This window comes from Stegodyphus dumicola, chromosome 4, assembly GCF_044657685.1.
Source record: "Stegodyphus dumicola isolate Sdum_Otavi_A_Nest chromosome 4, ASM4465768v1".
Classification (NCBI taxonomy): domain Eukaryota; kingdom Metazoa; phylum Arthropoda; class Arachnida; order Araneae; family Eresidae; genus Stegodyphus; species Stegodyphus dumicola.
The window spans coordinates 29,590,009-29,613,797 of record NC_140771.1 but is presented as its reverse complement, the minus strand read 5'-3'; the positions used below and the strand labels follow the sequence as shown (position 1 = coordinate 29,613,797).

Sequence of the window (23,789 nt, the reverse complement as noted above, 5' to 3'; positions counted from 1 at the left end):
GGATGAGTCAATAATACTTTTTTTTTTTTTTTCGTTATCTATGCAAATATAGTAGTATAACATACAAAAAAATTTGTAATTATAGCTTATTTTAAAATAAAGAATTCTGATAGACTTAATAAATTGAAAACATAATTAATGATGACAGTAAATTTGATTAATGATAATCAGTTTAAGCAAAAACATTGATATCTAAATAAAACAGATTTTCATATAATACAATTAAAATAATTTAGCTATTTAATGTACACTTCATTTTAGATTGTTAGTCCAAAGGGGCTTTCTCCTGAGAAACGATTGTTTTTATATAATTTATAAAAGAAACTTGAAAAATTTGCAATCAAGTTGATCAGGACTGTAACTGAAAACTTCTGCGCAAGCGCAGTACTGAGTATTGTAGTGTCGTGTGTGTTGTTCTGCAAGGGATATCCAAAAAAACATGGCTGTTGGTAAGAATAAGGGTCTGGCTAAAGGAGGTAAAAAGGGTGTTAAAAAGAAGGTGTAAGTATTATAATATCAGATTAATAATTTCGAGTGTAAATATTTCCTAAATAAGAGATCTAAGGTCTTTCAAAATATACTTTTCTGTCGATGCAAAAAGATTGGGGCATGTAACTGTAAAGGTTTCACTGTGTTTAATATTCTTTCGCTTGCCGTTAATACGGGTTTTATTACTGTTTTAATATAAATTTCGTATAATATTTCAGTGTGGACCCATTCACTCGAAAGGACTGGTATGATGTCAAAGCCCCAGCCATGTTCAGTGTTCGAAATGTAGGAAAAACTCTTGTAAATCGAACTCAAGGAACAAGTAAGTGTTAACATATTCTAACGAAGTAAATACTCTGAAATTTTACATATGTAATTTGAGGTGATTCACAAAGAATTAAACGTAAACAAATCTAGTGTGTTTTGCGGGTATGTTCAATCGTGCCAGAATGCCTTTTTTGCTATTGGAATTTGACAAATTGACAGCTTTCTTAATTATTATTACATGTTGTGTGTGGAAATTCTTTTTTTCCTTCTCTTTTAAAATCCTTTGCTTATGGTAAAATTTTGGTTTCGAATATCGCTAAATCATGTAAAAACTACTTTTAACAGTATATTGAGCTGCTCCGAATATTAAGATCATGCTGATATTAGCTTTTCTGTAGTAAACGTTAATGGTGATAATACTATTTACAAACTAGCACTAACCGTCGTACTCTCTCACACGTATGGCTACTCACAATTCATTTATTCATATTTTTATATATGTTGCAAATAAATAAGAGGTTACTCAAGTTGTCGAAAGGCTAAAATTACTGAGATAAATTATACGTTTGCATTGTGAAATTTGTTGTACTTTTAAGGGGAGTGATGTAACAGTTGCTAAATCTTTGGTTGATCACAAATGTATGTTTATTTATTGCATTGATAAATCAGTTATTTTTGCAAGATGGCTGAATTTATCATGTAAAGTTGGGTGTAAAACAAGCTTATATTATTTTGCTTTGTTATGTCTCTGTTTTTGAGCCTTTAACTAAAATTTTATTCTTTGTCTTGAAGACTGAATGAATTGAAATGAAAAGAAGTTTACATATTGTAGGCAAAGTGATTAAGCTGCTAAAGGCTGGAGTTTTAAATTTCGTCAATATAACTAGGTGTGTGGAAGGTTTTGTCCATTCTCTTATTAGTGGCATGAATATGAACCATAATCTGAATAAACCTAGTAATTCTTTATATGTTGTAAAATATGAATTACTTTCTTAAAACAGGCCTTTCTAGAAAACTTGGTGTAGGCAGTTTAAATGAAATTAAAACGTGAAAATTTTAAGCTTGCACTTTTAAAAGGCCACATTGTAGCTTTTATAAGCTGACCGTTTACTTCATCAGTTCTAATCCAAGCTGACAGCTTGATCATATTCACCTTCTGTTACTTTTTCATATGGGGTTGTTATATTTTTTAGAATTTGCATCCACACGTGTGGCAAAGTGAAGAAAGGTCCTTACTACAGTATAATCTTGTGGGGATTTTTACAGCTTTATTTAATTCGAAGTTGATTTTGTGCCAAGCTTTGAGTATTTAAAAGATTAATTTCTCAATAAAATGCATTTTAAATCATACAAGGAAATAACATTAGAATGGAAGTGTGTGTTATCTAATCTGCGCAGTACAAAGAAGGAAATATCGACATGCCTTATTTGAAAATTTCTGTTTCTTCAATATGTATGACACAGAATTCCTTAACAGCATCCAGAAACTATTTAAAATTATCTAAATTACAATCTGTATACTGTCGTTGTCTTATTAATTCACAACAGTAAAAATTAAAAACTTCATTCATACTGCCGATTTTTGTCAGTAGCATTTCTTTCAAAAATCCCCTTTTATTACACCCCTACATACCTTCCATAGTGTTGATATGCGCTCCAGGTTCATAATCCTTAAATCTCGCTGCGTAATTTACTGAGAGGTGAACAGAGCTATTTAAATCTTCATTTATACACCAGTCATTCAATGTTTTCTTTCCCAATCACTCCAAAGTGCTTCAGATTAATCCTATGACCAACAGTCATTTTACGGTGTAAAGCACAAAATAAGCAACGTACTTCCTAGCCATCATCTGTACCTAAATAAGCCCTTTCAAATATTTCCCCATCAATGCAAATTGCACACATTACAACCATTTATGTCATGACAGGGTTTCTATAGCATTCAACTACTCGGGTTACCATAAATGAAAAAACAGTTTGCCAATAATCCAAGGAGTACTCTAAAATACAGGCTAACCAAAGCCTGTCATGGGACTCAATGGGGTTAAAATCACTTCCCTGGTTAGAGCTGGACAACCCTTGCCTTGGAAATGCAGTCGTAGTCTGACTGGTAATTTGTATTATTTTTTCTAGTCTCTTAATGATTTTTTGCATACTTTTCCAGTATTCTCATGTGATGGTCTCATTCAAGTACTTACAGATCATTCTTTAACTTCAGTTGATTTTAAGAAATTTTTTAAATTGTTAAATCACTCTTCGCCTAATCTTTGGAATATGGTAACAGGTAGTTTGGCGACATTTTGGTAAGGCGACAAAGGTTACTAGCTAGGACTTGGATATAGCTAGCAGTGTACGTGGATATAGTCAAGGGTGTGTGCAATGCCATTTTTGTGCAATTCTGGGATTTTTTTTAAGTGAAAATAGGTCGACGTGTACATGGAAGATACCGTGTATGTGTAATTCGTAAAAACGCGGTAAGCAGTGGGTGATTCTGCACTTTGTCATAATTTCGCACCTAATCTTCGTCATGATTAAGCACTTTTATTCCATAAAAGTTCTAGCATAAGCGTAATTCGGCTAGCAGATTGTTGGAAAAACATGTTGGAAATGGTGAGTTAAAAAAAAAAAAAAAAAACATGCCTTTACTTCGTTAAAACAAAATGGCATCCAAACAAAAACTACCAGGTTGCTGTAGCAGGGTTAGTCGCCAAAAAATCGCCGAGTTACCATAGTCCAAAGATTAACCCACTCTTCACTTGCTATGTAGTCAAAGTTTACTTGTGTATTTTTTAATTTTTGCATCACTGCCATTGAGTTTTGGCACATTAAAATTGCATGACATAAATTACTGTCGTAAAAAAACTATAGACTTCAACTTGGAAGACCGTTTAAAGAACATATGTAGTATGTTATGTAATTTGGCTAATGTTATATTAGGTATATTTCGTTTTCCATGTTTTTATAAATTTTAGTCTAGTATCTAACATTATTTAAATTTGGACAATTAAACCTCAAATTAGTGTAGTTATTTAGTGGAATAAACTGCCTTTTGAGACAGCTGAACTCATCCTTCATGTCAACGATAACATTCTTGATATTTTTCCTTCATGCAGCCTCGGAGTTTTGCTCTAAAAATATTCAATTTTATTTAAAATTTTAGATATTAAATCTGTCATAATTTGATACTTTTCCGTTTTGCCGGCTCAGGTGATAAAGTTGCCATTAATGGTACAACTGATGCCAAATATAATTTCCTCGCTGGTAACCTTTTACACCTTATTTTCAAAACAAGTAGCAGTCATTTCTTAGATTGATTGTTTCTTTCAATACTGGCATACAATTACATAGAATTTTACCAGATAGTATAATTTTATGCCCTAACGCCATTCATGGTAATTAAGTCAATTAGGATGCAATCACACCGCTCAAAGGCGAAAAAATAGAAAAAGGCAAAGTCAAGGGTTAAATTCATCAATTCTAATGAGAATTCACTAGCAAAGTAAAGCACTGCGGTTTTACATAATTTCCGAGTAAGCTATTCGTACAAATTGAATTTAAACTTGTATTCCAAACTAAGATTTAACCTTAAATTAATGTAGAAAATTAGATTTTTGTAGCATAGTTTACGTGAGATGAGATCACTTGAGGTCACATGATACTAACCGCCGAATCAGGATGTTGAACCATGAAAGCACAGTAAATTCTTAAATGGCTTTTTACAAAATCTTAAACGTTATTATGCCTTCAAAATAAAATTCTTAGAATGGGTTTTCATCCACAGAGAACCCGTTGGCGCCGTTGCATTTTTACTCGCCAAGCTCGCGATTCTTTGCCGTAAACGTGATTTTTAGTGCATGTAAATTCAAGTTAGCAGACAAAACAATATATTAAGCATGTGGTAGTAAAAATTCACAGATGATAAGCATGTAGATGTAAAACTAACCAGTTAAAGGTGATATATTCATTTAAAAATATAAATTAGTATTAATGTACTGAAATTAACCGGTTAAACGCGATAAACGAAAAAAAATTGTCTTAACTTCCAGTTAACACATAAAACAATATATTCCTTACACCAGCAGTGGTTTGCTAATTTTGATGACCATGGTGATGCATCAAACTATTCTGTCATCTTAGATAATCAATAATATTTTTGATTTCAATTTAATCATCTATTTATGTCACACCTGCCATCCTCTGAAAGGTAGTGTTAGAAAAGCATTAACATTATCTTGTTAAAATTTTACGCCATCAAAATTGATTTATTCTCATAATTTTAGATGACAATAACTAATAATAAAAATAAAAGCATTATTTATTTATTTAAAATGCACATACACATTTTTGCGGCCTATAGAAACAAATTATTTTAGAGGCTGGAAACCTCATGGTTCTTAGAGCTGTTAATAATTAAGAACACAACGTGAACAGCCGTGTTACAAATTAGCATTCACCCCTCCTGCCGTATTTTCTTCCTTTTATCCCGAGGAGAACCAGCATCTGTCTACGAAAATATTTCTATCTATTCATTGTTAAAAAATTCAGAAAAAAATAATAATAAATAAGAGAAGAATAATATAAATCTGCAAATGCGAATAACAACAGTGATAATTCAACAAAATGAACGCAAGAGGAATGGTTGCAAACTTCGAACAAGCGAATAGGATACATCTGTTGGGTTACCAGGTTTGAACTATTATTGCCAAAGTTGGCGATGTTTACATTTACCGGGTTCTCTGCGGAAGTGCTTCCCTTAGAACTAATATTTTTATGTGCATACTGTATGTTGTCGCCGATAAAGTCTGCTTGGTGAGATTTGCACCGGCGAAACAGAAAAGTACTTTAAATTTTTTTTTTTAATTGAATCAATAACTGGGAACAGGGTATTTTAGTTTGAGAATATAATTTCTATCCATAAATACAGCATATATTGCTTACTTTTAATATATGTATTTCATATTTTTAAACATGAAGTGTGTTGCAGTTTAGCCTTTAATAATATGCAATTGCGGAACTACTCTGATATGCGCCCTCAAGTCGCCAAACATTTTTGGCGAGAAACTCCACACTGCCATTTTGCTATCTAAATTTTTTGTCTACATTTCGAACTTAAAGCCTAAAATGTCTCCAAAAACACGGTTTTCGCGAAAGCAAAAATCACGTTTTGAACACACAATTTAAGCTAAAAATCCGAAACGAAAACAAATAATTTAGATAGCAAAACCATAAAGTTTCTAACCAAAGTTATTTGACAAGAGTCCATGTACACAGCGATATGTTTTAACTTAAAAAAACATCTACGAATTTGCACAATTTAGGCAACAAATGAATCTACGAACTATGCACACCTCACTTGAATAAATTAACATAACAATAAATTTCAAAGAATACCATGTATACAGCGTTCTGTTTCAACTTTAAAAAACATCTACGAATTGCACAATTTAGACGGTAGGCACTAATCAACAAAATAACTAAAATTTCAAACAATTAAAAAAAATAACAATAACGACAGAAATTCATACTAAAAAAACAATGAACATAACATTCTACGCCACAGATACTTAGATAATAAAATAAAATACACTTACCATGAAATGCTTTCTCGAACAGCAGAAATACCAATTTCATACCGCCTTTAACATTCCGCCACGTAATCACTATCGTATTTATATGACAGCCAGACACACTATCCAGAAAATTCATACTATGGTTCACAAATAAATAAAATAACAAATAATCACAAATGCCTGCTTCTATCATGCACAGCCACTTTAAAAATAATGTTCCAGACCCTCTTTCCACACCTCCAAATACACACTGCCCCTCAACAGGATGGCCACGACGATATTTCCTTTTGACGAACTTCAATTCAACAACTTCCATCACTTTATCTCTTCCCCCTAGCTTCTCAGACACAAAGCATGACGTAAACCAACGAACTCCAGCGAAAGATTTTTCAACATCAACAGGGTTGCCATACAACACGCAAACGCGCCAAAAACCAGCGCAGAACACATATTGCCGCTTTTGGTGAAATTAGGGTGTATATCAGAGTTGTACCGCAATTGCAAATTTCAGTGTAATGTTTTTTCTTGTGTTTGTGTCTGTATTTTGGGAAAGTGCAGAATTACCCACTGCTTGACACTTTTTTTAAGAATTGCACAAACTCGGTATCCGTGTACACATCGGCCTGTTTTTACTTAAAAAATATCAGAGAATTGTGCAATCCCTCTACTTTGTCCATGTACACATCGATGCATTTTCACTTAACATAGTCAAAGGAAATTGACAAAAATCCAATTTTTCTTACTCTTGTAAAACGCGCCAAATAAGTAGGCGATTCTGAAGTTCATCCCTGTATTTTAATACCAAATTGTGTTAAAATCAATTACTGTCAAAGTTATTTATTCTTTTGTGTCTTGAATTTGTTTTGTCAGTAAGCATTGCTAGTTTCATTGTTATTCAAGTTATTTTGCATATTTGAAAAATGTAATTCTGTTGAGTATTTTAAAATATATTTTCAGTTTATATTTGATTATTGCAGCAATTTTATTATAGACTTTATTCTGGAGCTTAGAGAAAGCGTACAAAGCTATGTGTGAATATTTACTCAAATGCTTTTGTTATTGCAGAAATTGCATCTGAAGGTTTAAAAGGAAGAGTATTTGAAATTTCTCTTGCCGACCTTCAAAATGATGAGATTGCTTTTCGTAAATTCAGACTCATTGCCGAGGAAGTGCAAGGTAGAAATGTGCTGACAAATTTTCATGGCATGGATTTAACAACTGATAAATTGAGGTCCATGGTTAAGAAGTGGCAAACATTAATTGAAGCAAATGTCGATGTGAAGACCACGGACGGCTACCTGTTACGAATGTTCTGTATCGGATTCACAAAAAAATGGGCCACACAAGTTAAAAAGACCTGCTATGCCCAGCATGCACAGGTAAATTTTCATGTGTAAAATCTTTCAAATCAAGTTATTTTGTGTGCCACATAAACTTTAGCTGCCCATATATTTATCAGGAGATTCTCAATGTTTCATTTGTCTCCTAATTTTCAGTCCCTTTGTAAGATCTTGTCTATCTTCTAAAGTGATAACTGAAGTATTTGTGGAAATCACACAAGAGAAGGATTAAAAGTACCCTTTATTAAACTCTTTAAAATTCACAATGTGTCGACTTCATGCTAACACACTATGCCTCGCTTAAGTAGTACCTCAAAGAGAACTAAATTAAAATTCGACTCACTCGGGTGGTAACTCAAATAACAAGAACTAAACTAAAATTCAAAGATAAGTAGTAGAAATTACTCTACAGGGCTCAGGTACTCCTGTTACTTAAAACTGTATCGAAATCTAGTGGCAGTAAAGTAATAACTGTTATGTCGTGTTAACTAGCAGTAAATGCAGAGGTAACCGTGCTTGCCCAAAGTCTAACTTTTCCTTCTAGAACTTGGTATTTAAACCTTTTCTCCTCAAGGTAGAACTTGCATTACTTCACGCACGCTATCAAATTTAAGTATTCTGGCATTGACGATTTTGTGCAGCCTTATTTCAGGATGTCATCACTCTTGTTCTCAAGAGATCTAATTCCCTGTTTAATCCAAAATGGTCTTTTTCTCGCTTTGGTTATTTATATATCAATTTTTTGATTTAATGATTTAGAAGTAATTGTAATTTTATTACAAAGTTACTCCGTAAACTAAACATGTTCATCCTAATTTTTTTAAATATATATTATTTGTTTCAAAGTTTAGCTCACTAAAATTTTTCATCACTAAAAGTTGAAGGATATGGGAATGTTTTTAATATAGTCTTAAAACAAAAATAGCAAAAGCATCAGTATTATAGCCTAATGAAATTCAAATTACTACTAAGCTTAAGTTATTGAGATTCTGTTTCTCCTCTATTGTTTCCGGAATAATTTTCATTTAATCTTAGTTGTTTGAATTCAATAAAGAAAATTTTAAAGCATTTTATAAGGACTAAAACATGTACTATTTAAATCTTTCATGGTTGGTGTATTACTAAATTCATCTTCAAAATTATTTGATTTTTCATTTGTTTAAAAAATCTGATTTCTACCTTACTTGAATTCAAATTACTACAAAAGAAAAATTAGAATTTAGAATGATAAATATGTGTAGGTAATGTTTTTGTATGTCAAATCTAAGCCCAAAATTGTCTATAAGGAAAGTTTTTAAAATTGTGTCACTGCCTTTCATGAAAATGTTCTGAATTTTTCATATTCGAAGGTCTTTTTTTTTTTTTTTTTTTTTTTTTCGTAGTTTCTGCATGAAGAATAGATATGAATAAAATGTCTATTGTTATATATAGTCAAAAGTCGTTAATTCGGACACCCATAATCCGGACCTCAAAGCTAAAAACTTTCTGCGCATGCGCCGCGTTGACACATACGCATAGGCGTTTACGTGTGCGCGCAAGACCTTTACGCCTGCGCAAGTGCAGAATACGTTTTCGCTTGCGCGTTTAATGTGTAACGGACGGTATAAGCTAAAATTATCTAATTATCTATTTCAGTTAATGTTGATGATTGCGTTGCTCCTTAAATCTTCGAACTGGATCCGGCTTATTACTTTTTTCAGACTGTAAGAGCAATTTTATAAAAGTAAACTTGAACTTTCGATTATGTCAAAAAGAATTTCCGATGCTGGATCTCCCAAAGGATCTACAAAACGAAAGTATGTTTCGATGTCCATCAAACAAAAAGAGGAATTGCTGCAAAAAATGGATAAAGATATGAAGAAGGTGACAGGAAGGTTAGTGAAAACGAAAAAATTTCGATTGACAAGTTAGTCGGTATTCTCGGCACTGCAATTACGGGAATTTAACAGCGGAACTTTGTAACTGAACAAGAAATTATGTCAGTTTATAGAATTAAGAGAAAGTATCACATAAAACGAAACAACTTACATTGAAAGAAATGTTTAATAAAGTAAACAAATAAATATTAAGCTTTTTTTTTTTTTTTTTTTTTTTTTTTGTAAATTTTGATACCCTTTAGATAATAATTCTTCTTTATTTCATAAATTACGGTTTCATATTTTTAATTTTAGAATTTCTGCATGCCATTTTACGAGATTTAAACTAATGATCTATAATCCGGAATCACCGAAGTCCCGACGAGTCCGGATTAACGACTTTTGACTGTATATGCATAAATGTTCCTTTAATATCTGTAGGCTGTCGAGTATAAAGTCATATATGTAAATTTTATTTAAAATATGACCAGAGCAGGTTATACATTGAAATTAATTATCCTAGAAGGCATTGATATTTCTCTGGCATGATTTTTACAATGTGATGATTAGCATTTTGGTCTATCATATGAAATCTGTTTGGCTATATGCTAGAATCGAGGTAAATTTTTCACATTCCCATACCTAAACTCTATGATATAAATTTTAAGCCTGTCCAAAATGTTTCCAAAAATTATTATCTAAGAAAAACAGCATCAGAAACAAAACTCGGATGCTTTTCGGTCTGTGCTATTTTTAATACGAGTCTTGTATTCTGTTTAATAACAATTTACAAAAAGTATAAATTAGGAAACTTGTTCAAATTATATTGTCTTTTTTCTTGTCCAAATTTGCAAGCATTGTGTTAGGCATTGTAAATGGTAAAGTGTTTTGATAAATAAGTGCAACAGATAAATTTTGCTCTTTCATTTGCATATTTGTAGACTCATGAATTTTAAATCTTAAAAAAATCCTCCCCCCCCCCTTTGTTTTTTTTTTTTTTTTTTTAAATCTTTATGAAAACTTGGTTTTACAGTTCAAAGTACATTTTATGAATTTTCATCTGAAATTAAATGAAAATAATTTAAGTATTTTTTATGTGTACATTAATCAGTCCCGAGTTATGTTCAGAATTTTTATCTAGATTTGGTTGCTTTGAGTTAGAGGGCTTGAGGTTGCCTAGTGATATTTTTAACGAATATACGTATGTCTTAAATACGTATGTTGTGATATTAAAATATTGTCGTAAAAATTGTGATGCCTTAAAACAAATTCATGAAAATATATCTTTTCCTTATTTTAAAGTACCTTTCATGATTGATGATGTAGCACTGTTTTGTTATCAGGAATGTCGTCGTTTCCAATATTTAATTTTTTATAAAAAGTAAAAAAATACCTTTTCAGAATAGGCAACAAGAATACAATTTCTAAAAATGTTACAGTCACTTGCTTTTTATTATTATTGTCTTCACCATAGATATGAAAATTAGAGACTTCCCTAATGGTGAAACATCTTTCATACAATTTCATCAGGAACTAGGAATTATTCGCTCTGAAAAAAGTGCATGAGAGACCATAAAATGAAGCTGACTTCTGTTCGTAGCAAGCACTGAAATGGAGATATGAAGACATGATGTACCGAGGGGGAATAATGTTTCCAAAATTGGTTTGAAGCATTGGACCGTTTCTTAAGAGCAGCTCATTTCATATATGCATTGTGTTTAGAATTAATTCCATTGAATTTTGTCAATATCAACTTAATATGAATCATTTGATTGGAACAGTTCTATAAGGGATGTCGGTGAATATGCATTAATGTCTAGACCGTCAGCTAAATAAAACATGGCACTGGTAAACTTATCAGTGCCTCATCCATTTTTCGGATGTGGCACTGAAAAAAACAGTCTTATCCTTCTGTCCCAGTGGGTGTGCGGCAGAATTGACCAAGAAACAAGTGTTTTTTAGTTACTCTGATATATCTTCGCTTAAAGTTATTGAGGAAAATATTATTTTGTATAGGGTACAAACACTGGAAAATAAAGAGGCCAGATTTGAACATTTCTTTGTTAATCCTGATATTAATTGTCATGCACAAATTATTATGGTTATGGGGCAGTATGAAATGGTGAGATAAACTTCAACAGGGTACTGACCATACATAGCCAATTAGATACTTATTTAATTATGTGGTGGCCAATGGATCCCAAAATTCAGGTACAGTACAAAGTCCAGACTTAGGCGATTCTGGATTAGGGGTTTTTCCAGATTATAGATCATCGATTTAAATCTGATAAGATGGTATGGATAAATTATACAATTAAAAATATGATACCGTAATTTATGAAATAAAGAACAATTATGATCTAAAGGGTATCAGATTATACAAAAAAAGCTTAATATTTATTTGTTTACTTTATTAAACATTTCTTTCAACACGCACATGCGTAATGTGGCTTTGAGGTCCGGATTATAGATCATTTCCTATTACGGACTTTGTACTGTATTTTAAACGATGTCTTAAATTTCATGCCTTTGTTGTAAATATATTGAGTGGTGTGATTTTTCCAAGTTTTTTAATTCACATTAAAAATTTTTAATTTTATGAATATCTTATGTTATTTTTCTCTTGGTTTTTTCTTCATATTAACCATATTGAAAATGTTTTACCAGATAGTCAGCTTTTGCTGATATCTGAATCCAGTACATAACAGTACCGAAAAGTTTTTAATATCTTCATCACGAAAAGAACAATGAATATCTGCCCCACCTTCAGCTTGTTAATAGGAAACTTTCACTTCTGCTTTGCAATATCCAAAAACCTTTAAAATTTGTGGCTATCATCATAAAATTTAGCCATTGTTAGCTATACATATTTGGCTATGTATCATGAGATTAGTGACTAAAGAAAACCAGTTATGTTAAATTTTATCTTGCTTCTATTGCGCTGTGAATATCTTACATCTATTTCTTGCACATGCTTAAGGCTTATCTGAGTCCCGAATAAATAAGTTCCCGCGTATACTTATTTAAGGCTGGTGCTAGATATCTTACCGCCTGGTGCAGTCTCTGTGTGCCCCAAATTCTGCTACCAAGTGCTCCCTTTGTCTTCCCTAAATTCTGCTGCTCGATGCAGCCATACGAGCTCTGGTTCTGGGTTTATGTGAATAAACAAATCAGTTATTCTTAATTCGAACAGCACTGAATGTAATCTTTTGGCCTATGAGTATCATTAACAAAATCTGTTTTTAGCATATGAAAAGAAATTTTTGTTAAATTTTTCCTTGCAACTTTTTTGCCTTTAACTTAAACATGTAATCGTCGCCAAGCGTAATGTCAACACTAAAGGTTGCCATACTCTTTATTATTCAATCACTAACAAAAAAATTGTTTAGGCATCGCTATATGAGTTATTACTCAAGTTGTCATGTGTTGATTAAACATGCGGTGATGAAAGCAAAATATAATAAGTAATGATCATCAGGTTTGGCATCAGGGATATAAACTATTAGTAGGTGCAAAATCAACGATGTATCTATGTAGAATATTTCAGTTTGAGATGTATACCAAGCAGATACGAATTGGAGCCAAATTCTTGATAAAAAAAAATGTATGCTAAAATGATTTTCTTCAATAACAAGGTATTTATTTTATTTAGTGCTGAAGTGAAAATACGAATCGGGACTCTCCACGTATTTTATTATGCACGGGGCATGGAATCAAATGCGCATGCATAAAGCATACAAAAATCTTTTTTTTTTTTTTTTTTTTTTTTTTGTTGTTGTTGTTGTTGATTATTTTAACAGTCTTAATCCTTGAACATGCTGGTCAAAATGTGATGCACCTGCCATTTCTCTTTTGCATGAAATGTGTTTCATTTGACTTGTAATTTTTTTTCTCTCTTTCAAATCTGGACTAATATGCAATCTTAAAATTATATGTGTGATATACTGTATAATAAATATGCAGTGATGTTGTTTCAAATAAATAGAAAGAATGGACGTCCACGAGTTTCTGTCCAAGATTTTCAATTGCTTAAGTTGATGAATTGGTAGCTCCAGATATGAACATTTGCATAAATGCAAAATAGCAAGATAAATATAAAAGTGGCACTGTCCATCTTTATTCTTACTTCATCGAATGCTTGTGTCAGCATGAGAAAACTGACTTACTTTTGCCAGTGTTAAATTAAATCTACTGTACTATGCATTCTCTGTAATCTGATAAAGTCTTATTTTGTGTGTGTATATTTATTCTAGTTTTAATAAAATATTAATTTTTTCATTAAACTTTGCTCATCTCTAGGATTACAGCCATCTATTTAGATTTCAATGTTTGGTCCTGAGTAGTACCTTAATAGCACTAGTACAGCAATTTTAGACAGAGAAATTTAGGTTTTTTTATTATTATTATTATTATTATTTATTAAAAATTTGAGTTTTCCTCCTTCCCCAAGCCTTAAGAGGACCATTAGACCAGAAGAGCTATTAGTCTCAAATTGGTATTTTGCTTTGATTCACTATTAACGGCATATCATTTTTAAATTGTTACCACCAAATATTATTACCCTGTATTATATGTTTAAAGAAATTAAATGATGAATGTGTATGTTTCTCGTGTGTATGTTAAAAAAGAATAAATAAAGGCGATACCTAGAGGCAGCAAATTTTGAATAATGTAATGTTCCACCTGAACATGGGCACCTGGAAGCCTGCATTTCAAATTTGTTTTATTGTCTGTGTCATATTTTGTAAAACTTTAAATAATTTTTGGTTAACAAACTCAACAATTTCAAAGTGAGCAGTAGCAGCACTGCACAGGCAGGGGGAACATTTTTATCTATAGCATGTGTGACTGTCTATCAAAAAAATATAAAGATAAGCTGTTTTTAAATATTTTTAGCATAAAGGGACATTAGCCTGTTTTCAAACCGTGTATGTGTATAAATGGGTAAAAAGTGCCTTTGGGCATAATCTGAAATCTTTCAGGTTTGTTATTTATTTTTTCCAGTACCATAAATTAATTTGTAGATAGCTTCATGTTCTTTTGCAGAACTAAAAATATCATCTTAATTATGTGAAATAATTTTCATCTCTTAGGTGAAATTAATTCGTAAAAAGATGACCGAAACAATGGTGAGAGAAGTCTCTTCATCTGATCTTAAAGAGGTTGTTAATAAATTGTAAGTGTATTGTATTTTTGATTTTTTTAATAAATTTCAGACAGTTTTTTATGAAATTTCGAAAATAAAATGTATTTCTGAGTCCCGAAATTTTTCATATATACTATTCAATATATTTACTGATAGCAAATTCTGTTTATTGTGTTTTACTGTGCAGCATTATGACATGTGGCAGTTGTTCCTCATAACATAACAAGGTATTTATATAGTAAGGGAAAAAATTTATTAACAAACATATAGTATATTTTTAATCAAATTAATTTAATTTTATAATTTAATTTATTAATGTATTTTTAATCTGGAATGCAGGTAGATTTAACGTATGTTTTAAAAAATTGAACAATCAGAGGGTTAAGGAAAACTTATTTTCTTCTGATATTAATACTAAAATAAATGTGCAATATGTAATTTGCATTTTTTCATCATACATATTTATAAAATTCTAATGTTAATTATGTATTTTTGAGGCTATTGGTTAATTCTGAGAGATTGTTATAAAATTTCTTCCTTTAGAATTCCTGATAGCATCGGTAGGGATATTGAAAAAGCTTGTCAAGGCATTTATCCTTTACATGATGTCATGATTAGGAAAGTAAAAGTTTTGAAGAAACCAAAATTTGATGGTAAGTTTTCTCATTGCATAGATTTTCAAGCCGATGTGGCCTAGTTAATAATAAGATGATGTAGCTTTGTTAACTAAAAATATTATTTGTGAATTATTTGAAATGTCTATTCTTTCCATGTTTCATGTATGGCCAGTTTTGTTACTGAGGCTTCCTATTCTGGATTTTTTTTATTATTATTAGCTTATTATATACTTCATGCACATAATTGTGGAAATTCTCATTTTTTCTGTTCTGTCATCCATTATTACTTCCAAAAGCATCTCTGAGCATAATCATACAAGCTCTTGAAGTTCTGCTGTCAAACTACAAAATAAAAGTTATTGTCAATATAAAAAATAAAATGAAAAGCAACATTCTTAAAAAAATGTAAGAATTGGAACATCAGTATGTTCAGCACAACTATTCGATTGGTCTCTCAGGTCAAATATCTTAGTATTTTTTCATGTACTGGAGCATGAAACATGTGATATTTCAGCTTCACAGCTTGTTCACATGTGGCGTATTCCAAAAGGGGATAAGTTTAAAAGTCGCAGACTTATTTAAAAATTAAACTATTGCCGGAGATTTTTATTACAACACATTTGCTTTTCTTTTTTAAATTCTTTATTGAAACTGATTCAGAAATTTATAATTTTTTGTATGTTGGATTTTTACTTTTTTTTTAAAGTAAATATAGTTGTCTTAAAGTAATATTTATAGTATCTAATTATTTCAGATACGTCTTTTTTTTTTTTTTTTTTTTAAGAAATTTCTGTATTATGTGATCGTAGAAGTTGCTTTATTGAAGAGTATAATGGAGCTATATTTAAATTGTTTGTCATACCTGTAATAAGGCTACCTAATAAATGTTTTTAATGAAAGTTTTCTGCCAAAAAACACTCTTAAAAAAAGTTAGGGGAAATAATTTTAAAGAAGCACCTTTATTGCAGATAGTAACCACCACCCAAATCTGATTTTTCTGCCGACGTTTTGGTAGTTTTTCTAAGCCCAGAAACTTGCTGGCCACGAGTCCAATAACAGATCAACCTTATTTCAAACGTCCTGTGCAGAATGGAAAATAGCACCAGCAATGACATTCTGTAGCTGACGTTTTACAACAGAACTGGAAGCTATTGAAAAAAATTCATTTACAACACTAATGACAAAAATGATATACAAAGCACAATAGAACAAAAACTTTCCAGATTTATCTGCAAGAAAAAATTTCTGAACAAATTTTGCTAGTAAAATTGTGTGATCTGCCTACATTATACTAATTATTTATGGACATCTTTTACTTTAGTGATATGGACTTCACACTAGGATTTTATTGTTTTTTAACTTTCAGTACCAAACTTTCACTGTGTCACATGATACATTAGTACCTAAAGTTGTACGCAGGATTTGGTGATATTCTATAGCTGACTTGCAACAGAACTGGAAGTAAATGATGTTTCTAATCTAGTAATGTGATAGTTCCTTTTCAGACACTTTGTACTTAATGTTAACGATATTTTTTACAAATTTCACAATACAGTGTTCTAAAGCAAGTATTTTTTTCTCAAATGCCAAAAATCGTTTGGCAAAATATGATTAAAATGCCAATGCGAATTGTACTTAATGTTAACGATATTTTTTACAAATTTCACAATACAGTGTTCTAAAGCAAGTATTTTTCTCTCAAATGCTAAGAATCGTTTGGCAAAATATGATTAAAATGCCAATTCGAATTGTTTGCGCGGATGATATTTGCAGTGGTGGAAAACTTTTGTTAAAACCGATAATTCTCTCCTTTTTATTTCAAGATTTAGCATTAAAAGAATTTGATAAAATAAACAGTATTTATGCATAAATCTTGAAATAAGAAAGATATGAGCTTTTTACAAAATTGTTTATTTGTACGTGTATACATACACCTTAAATGTGAGTGAAGAACTTTGCATTAAATGAAAAATTTAACGTTTCTGTCCGGCTTTCTAAAATCAAATTTTTAAAACCTTGATTTCTTCTAAAATCAAGATTTTAAAAAAAATGTTCTGACAGAGGTATGTCATAAGTTTATTTGCTCGTATTTTGTATATAATTCTATAAAATGTAGATTATTTTTATATATAAAGAATATTCTTAAAACATGTCATGAGATATAATAAAAATCTTGCGTTAATTGTAAATTCTTTCATGGATTGGGCTCACTGTATAACCATTTTTTATGTGATGCTTATAACATAAATAACCATTTCAATCTTCATTGTTGTATAGTGATGGGATATAATCTGCAACATATGTCTCATTTTTTAGTATTTTCTTTGAGGTACTTTAAAAAAAATTTCAAACTTTACTCTAAAAATATAGTTTTTAAATTTATTAAAGCTTTCCTGATCTAAGTGGCATAAAAGTTTTTATATGTGCTGCAGTTTTTTTTTCCCCCTACTGTGGCCTTTTGTAGTTAGCTATTAATATAGATATAGTTGAATTTTTTAAATCTAGGTTTTTCCGTTGCTAAATTCTAAATAGAAAACTACTGCTAGAGCCTTTGATTAACAAAGTTATATGCATACACTGTTTATACATCTTTTAAAAGACCATTCAAAAATGGCATATAAATGAGAAAGACTTATAGACTGTCCAGAAATTTCTGCCCTTTTTTTCCTATCATAAATAACCATTTCTAAGTTGTCACAGAAATATCCAGTTTCTCTGCTTACTCATCCTTCATCAAACCAGTATTCTCATAAAAATCTATAAGATTTGAATTTTATCTTTAAGTGAGTTTCCTTTCACTTTTGTAATATTTTGTATCAGTCAATTCTGCTGCACGTAGTTAACATAATACAGTGTCTTGTTCTGTAGAAAACTAATTTTCTTTCTAAGTATCCTCTCTATACATGAACTGGATTTCAACTGCAGTACCAGACTGTGATGGCTCGTGCCGTTGTTTCCTTCTCCTATCCCCATTTCTGGGGAAAATACTTGAACAGTGGAACTCCAAAATATAAAACCATTGCAGAGAGTCAAGTAAAAGAGATGCAAAAATATTTTACTCATTTCTTTTGTTTGGTACATTAATTAGCCTAAATATGCTTGTTTTTATTCATGATTGGGCAGAATATTATTAAGACACAATAACACAATAATAAGAATATTATTATATAATCAATATATAACAAGTGTGTTCCAAAGATACTGTAAGTGCTGGTTTCAAATAAAATTTGCAGGTTTTTTAAAAGTACTTCAGAGCATTAAAATGATAGGGAAAATAATACAGACATTTCTATTGCAAGAATACAGCTTTCAAGACAAACTGTGTATGTTTAAAATTCGCAAAAATACGACAGTCTTGCAAGAAATTGCTCCCTGGCATAAGAATGAAAAGAGATCATATTGTATATAAAACTATTCAGAAAAATTATATACCGGATGAAGTCAGAGATTCTTACTCCACAAGAGAATAGCATATTTTTTATCTTTAATCCCTTTTTCCCACTTCAAAATTTTTGGATCCATCTGCAAGATTGCAGAAGAAAACTACTCTTTGAGCTGGAAATAAATATGTATGTTAAATCAATAAATGTATAAAGTTATACATAAAATTTGTAAATTTAGGGAAAGCAAAGTATGATGAATAAGTATTTTTTTATTTTATTTTAGTCGGTAAACTTATGGAGCTGCATGGTGAAGGAAGTGGAAAATCAACAACAACCACTGCAAAAGTCGGAGATGAAGGCTTAAAAATTGACAGACCGGAAGGCTATGAACCTCCTGTCCTAGAATCTGTGTAGCTTTATTGAAAAAAATAATAAAAAAAACTGGTAAAACCTTTCTGGAGCTTGTATTTTTGTGGTTACGGACAACCTTCATCTATCTCGAAACATCCATTCACTCTGAATCAAATTCGTTAACTATTGTATAGCAAGAATAATTTTGTTAACATTTTACTATGAATGCATAATAAACTTCCTTAATGTTAAATAGAGGAAACTTTTTTATAGAAATAATTACTTATACATCCTTTTTATATTTGTATTGAATGAATTATTGGAGTAAAAGTTCTGATGCATTATCTTAAGACAAAATGCTAGTGATATTCAAATTAATCCTAGAAACATAATGTTTAATTATTCAAAATTCGTATTTCATTGCTGAGATAATTGAGTTTTAAGAGATTCGGTTCAAATAAGTTTTCTAAATAAATAAGATCACAGGATTGTTTTATTTTATATTCTAATTAATTTTGCACCTAAGTAATGTTGTCATTAAATGAATTTTTGCATTACAAATTCTGGAGCACATGTTTGTGAAACACTCATTTAAAGAATTTTATAAAAAATAATAAAGCCTTCATAGTTTTGTGTCTGGACTGAAATGTAGGGATAAATTCAATTGTCCTAATAGGTGGTTACAAAGAAAGCTAGGAATAGCACTCTAGAACATGGAATAAAAGGAGGTGCCATCCCCACACTATGCCTGATGCAGTGCTGCCAAGCTTTGGTCTCCAAAGTGTGTTTTGTTTGCATCCAGAGCATGTTGACAGCAGTTTGCTAATTCTTCCACTCCCCATCAAAATGTGTCATGAGATGTAATACAAATCTTGAGTTAATTGTGTAAATTCTTTCATGGCTTGGTCTGACTATATAACCATTTTTTATCTGGTGCTTATAACATAAATAACCATTTCAATCTTCATTGTTGTATAGTGATGGCATATAATCTGCAACATATGTCACATTTTTTAGTATTTTCTTCTTTGAGGTATTTTTCTATGTGTTGCAGTTTTTTTCCCCCTCCCTACTGTAGCCTTTTAGTTTTCAATAACCCCTCTGACATATTCTATATTATCGGTAGTGGTGTTTTCTGAACAGATTTTGCCATCAGTTAATTTATTGATGATTGGAGCAATGTCATCGTAATGAGAAACTTCTGTTATATCATCTTCATAAATTGGAGAATTTTACCTGTGATTAGCGGTATCGGAAAGTCTTCATCATCCTCACCATGAAGGATAGTAGCTGGCCATAAATTATGCCAAGCATTTTGTAAAGTATCTGGATGTACATCCTCCTACGATCTTGCAATGCTCCACACAGTAGATTTTATGCGAAAATATTTTTTTTTAATTCTTGAATAGTCTTGCCATTTAAGAAATTTAACGTGCATTTTAAAAATGCTACTTTATATTTGCATTTCATCATACATACTTTCCTTTTTCTATTATCTCGCATATAACTGACATTACAATGCGATACTTATTGCAGTTTTGAGACGGATATACCTATATCCATTTTTGCAGAAATTTCACTTTTTGTTTAATGGACAGCAAAATTTGCTTTCGTCATGTAGATCCTGTTTCAGCTTCAGAATTAGAAAGTCTTTTCGACATAATCGAAAGTTCAGACTTTAGTTGTGATAAAAGTCCTGTAATTATAACAGCCTGCAAAAAATCAAAAGCTGGTAACATCTATTTATTGCTCATGCTTAAGGCTTATCTGAGTCCTGAATAAACAAACTCCCACATATACTTAAGCTTGCTGAGGGCAGGTACTGGATATTTTGCTGCCTGATGCAGTCTTTGCAGGTCCTAAATTCTACTACCAAGCGCCTCCCTTAAGTTCTAAATTTTTGTCGCTCCTTAATTTTAGGTCCCAGTGCTTTCCCTAAATTCTAAAAATTTTATCATCCCTTAATTTTGTTACTCAGTGCTTCTCTTAATTCTAAAAATTCTACCACCCGCTACATCCATTTGAGCTCTGATGCCGATTCTGTGTTTATGTGAATAAAACATCGTTTATTCTTAATTCAAAAAGCACTAAATGTAATCTTTTGACCTATGAGTTTCATTAACAAAATATATGTTTAGCGTATGGAAAGAAATTTTTCCTTGTTATGGCATTTAACTTAAATTTGTAATCATTGCCAAGTGTAATGTGAATATAAAAGGTTATCATACTCTGTTATACTATTAAAAAATTGTTTAGGCATCGTTGCATGAGTCATTACTCAAATTGTCATGTGTTGATAAACATACAGTGATAGAAGCAAAATAATAAATAATGATTTGCCACGTTGGCATCTGAGATGTAAAATTGTAAAATCAACAATGTTTCAGTTTGAGATGTATACCAAGCAGATATGCAGCCAAATTATTGATCATACGATTTAATGCTAAAATGATTGCTTTTTCAATAACGAGGTATTTTATTTAGTACCAAAATGAACATGATTCTCCACATGTTTTCTTATGGGGAAAAAATTCGCATGCGCCAAGCATAAAATAAATTATTTTTTTGGTGGCTTTAAGGTCTGCATTTTAGATCATCCTATTTCTGAGTACGGACATTCTACACCGGGATCTTATAGTCTGGCGAATGCGCAAACCACTCATGCTCAACAAAACATTCTTTAATAAGGCTGTAAACTGCTGCACTGTAGACATTTTCCCGTACGAAATCTTGGACAATTATAAATTGTTCCGACCTTTCGCCGCTCACTTACTGGTAACCGAGAACTTCGTCACATAAAATGAGAAATCACAATAAAATGAGATTGGCTGTGAATTCTATTCAATGCATCTGCATATTTATATATAGTATGTCTTATTGTCACTTCCTTTTTAGTATTTTCAATGTATATGTAATTTTGAATTTGATTGCAAAGACCGATTGCATTACTTCATGACCGACGACCGTCTTCGCACCACTGCAAGTCACCGTCCTTTGGACACAATGCCTTTCAAGAAATATCCAATCCCATGCACCATTTCAAGGCATTACCTCAACCGAGCTAGGAATGTCGTGTGATAAACCAGCGATAATTCATTATTGGTATTAGACGTCCTTATCTCGGACTTTGCGCTTATGAAGAGTGCAATGGTGGGTTTAATGTGATAATTTGGGAAAATCTGTTTGCTGAACTCTTGTCGACAGTTTTTGTTTTGTATAAGGACATAAAATTACTTTTTAATGAGTGAATATACAGTTTTTCACATAAAATACTTTTTTTTTACAAAATGAATTCTTTACTATTTGAAAAAGAAAGTTTTATTTTTCTTTGTTATAATGGCATTGTAAATGGTTTTGCATTCACAAAGTCTTGATTAAATAATTCTTGATTTTTTTTTTTTTTTTTTTTATTGATATGCAGATAATCCAAATTTAAAGTTAAGATTAGAAAAGGGGAAATGTAAACAAAATTCAGGAAAGTATAACCTTTACAATCATTGGTCTCAAAAGGTGCATAATATGGTCTATTAAATTTCAGATTTATATACTAAAAACTGAAAGCTGTTTTTCTAGAGAAAAAATAATAGTTGAGTGTATTCATTAGATAACAAGCTGTTAATGCAAGATAAAAGTTTTTACAATCTCAGCATCTTCATTCTTGTAAAATATCAATCCCTGCATCTTGTTTTTCAAAAACCATGCACAGATAATACGAAATGTTATACACAGTGTTAGACTTGCTTGTTATATGTAAATATCCTAAAGTTAACCGTCTTATATAGTGCTGTTATAAATATATTAAATAATAATAGTTGTATTGTGTGATACTAATGAGTAATTTTATCTGTTAAATTTAACTATATTGCTTGGCCTCATTTGGCATATTTTGAAACCAATGATTTTCTTTAATTTTGGGGATCTTGAATTTATGATTGCAAGGCTACCTGTAGAAGCTACAGAAAATTTTTTGTTTTGTGCAATAGTAGTAATGATGTTATTATATTACTTTGAAGTGCCTTGCAATTTGCTGCAAATATGTTCAGCAGAAACTATTTCTAAATATGGCCTTCAAGTTGTCAAGTTTTGTATGGAAAACTTGTGGATGTTTCCAAATACAGGTTTGTATATGTTTTGTCAGTTTTAAATTTCATTTTATTCTATGTGAAATAAATAAAAAATATTATAAATCTGTTCAAAACCTATCAAAAGAATATTGTTGGTTTTGCTTAGTATTATGTTGTCATTCAATACATTTTAGAGTTTAAAACTTAATACTGGAATGGCAGGAAAATTTTACCTACTGGAATGGCATTAAGGGGTCATTTTGACCCTTCGATGAAAATACTGAAATAACAACAGTAAAACAATTATTAAATGCCATACATTGGCACAAATATGTACTTTATATGTATTTCATAATTTATATTTTATATCGCATGATAATTTATTGACTTTTTAAAGTACTGTAAATGTATCAAGTACATTTCGATTAACTGGATCATACTACAATTACTCAAATAATAATTGTTTTGATATAAGAATTGATTTCAAATAAATGGTTTCACAAATTAACACTAATGTTGACTAAAATAAAACACAATTTATATAATAATATTTTTTTATGTACTTATTCGGAGGATGATTCCCTTTCTAAATCCAGAAATGAGAAATGTTCTATGCTGTATCAGTTATATCATTATATGTATAGCTGAAGGGAATATGTAAAGCATTTCGTTTCATTTCTATTTAATGTTTAAAATATTAGAGATT

At 30.9% G+C, this 23,789-nt stretch overlaps 1 protein-coding gene across 1 annotated transcript; it reads left to right on the top strand.

Moving 5' to 3' along the window:
• The first annotated feature begins 350 nt into the window (after positions 1-350).
• RpS3A (ribosomal protein S3A) lies at positions 351-19,122 on the top strand. The gene is made up of 6 exons (XM_035358102.2): positions 351-501; positions 708-811; positions 7,392-7,705; positions 14,616-14,698; positions 15,212-15,321; positions 18,952-19,122. The coding sequence occupies exons 1-6, from the start codon at positions 440-442 to the stop codon at positions 19,080-19,082; spliced, it is 804 nt and encodes a 267-aa protein (XP_035213993.1). The 5' UTR covers positions 351-439; the 3' UTR covers positions 19,083-19,122.
• Positions 19,123-23,789: the final 4,667 nt, after the last annotated feature.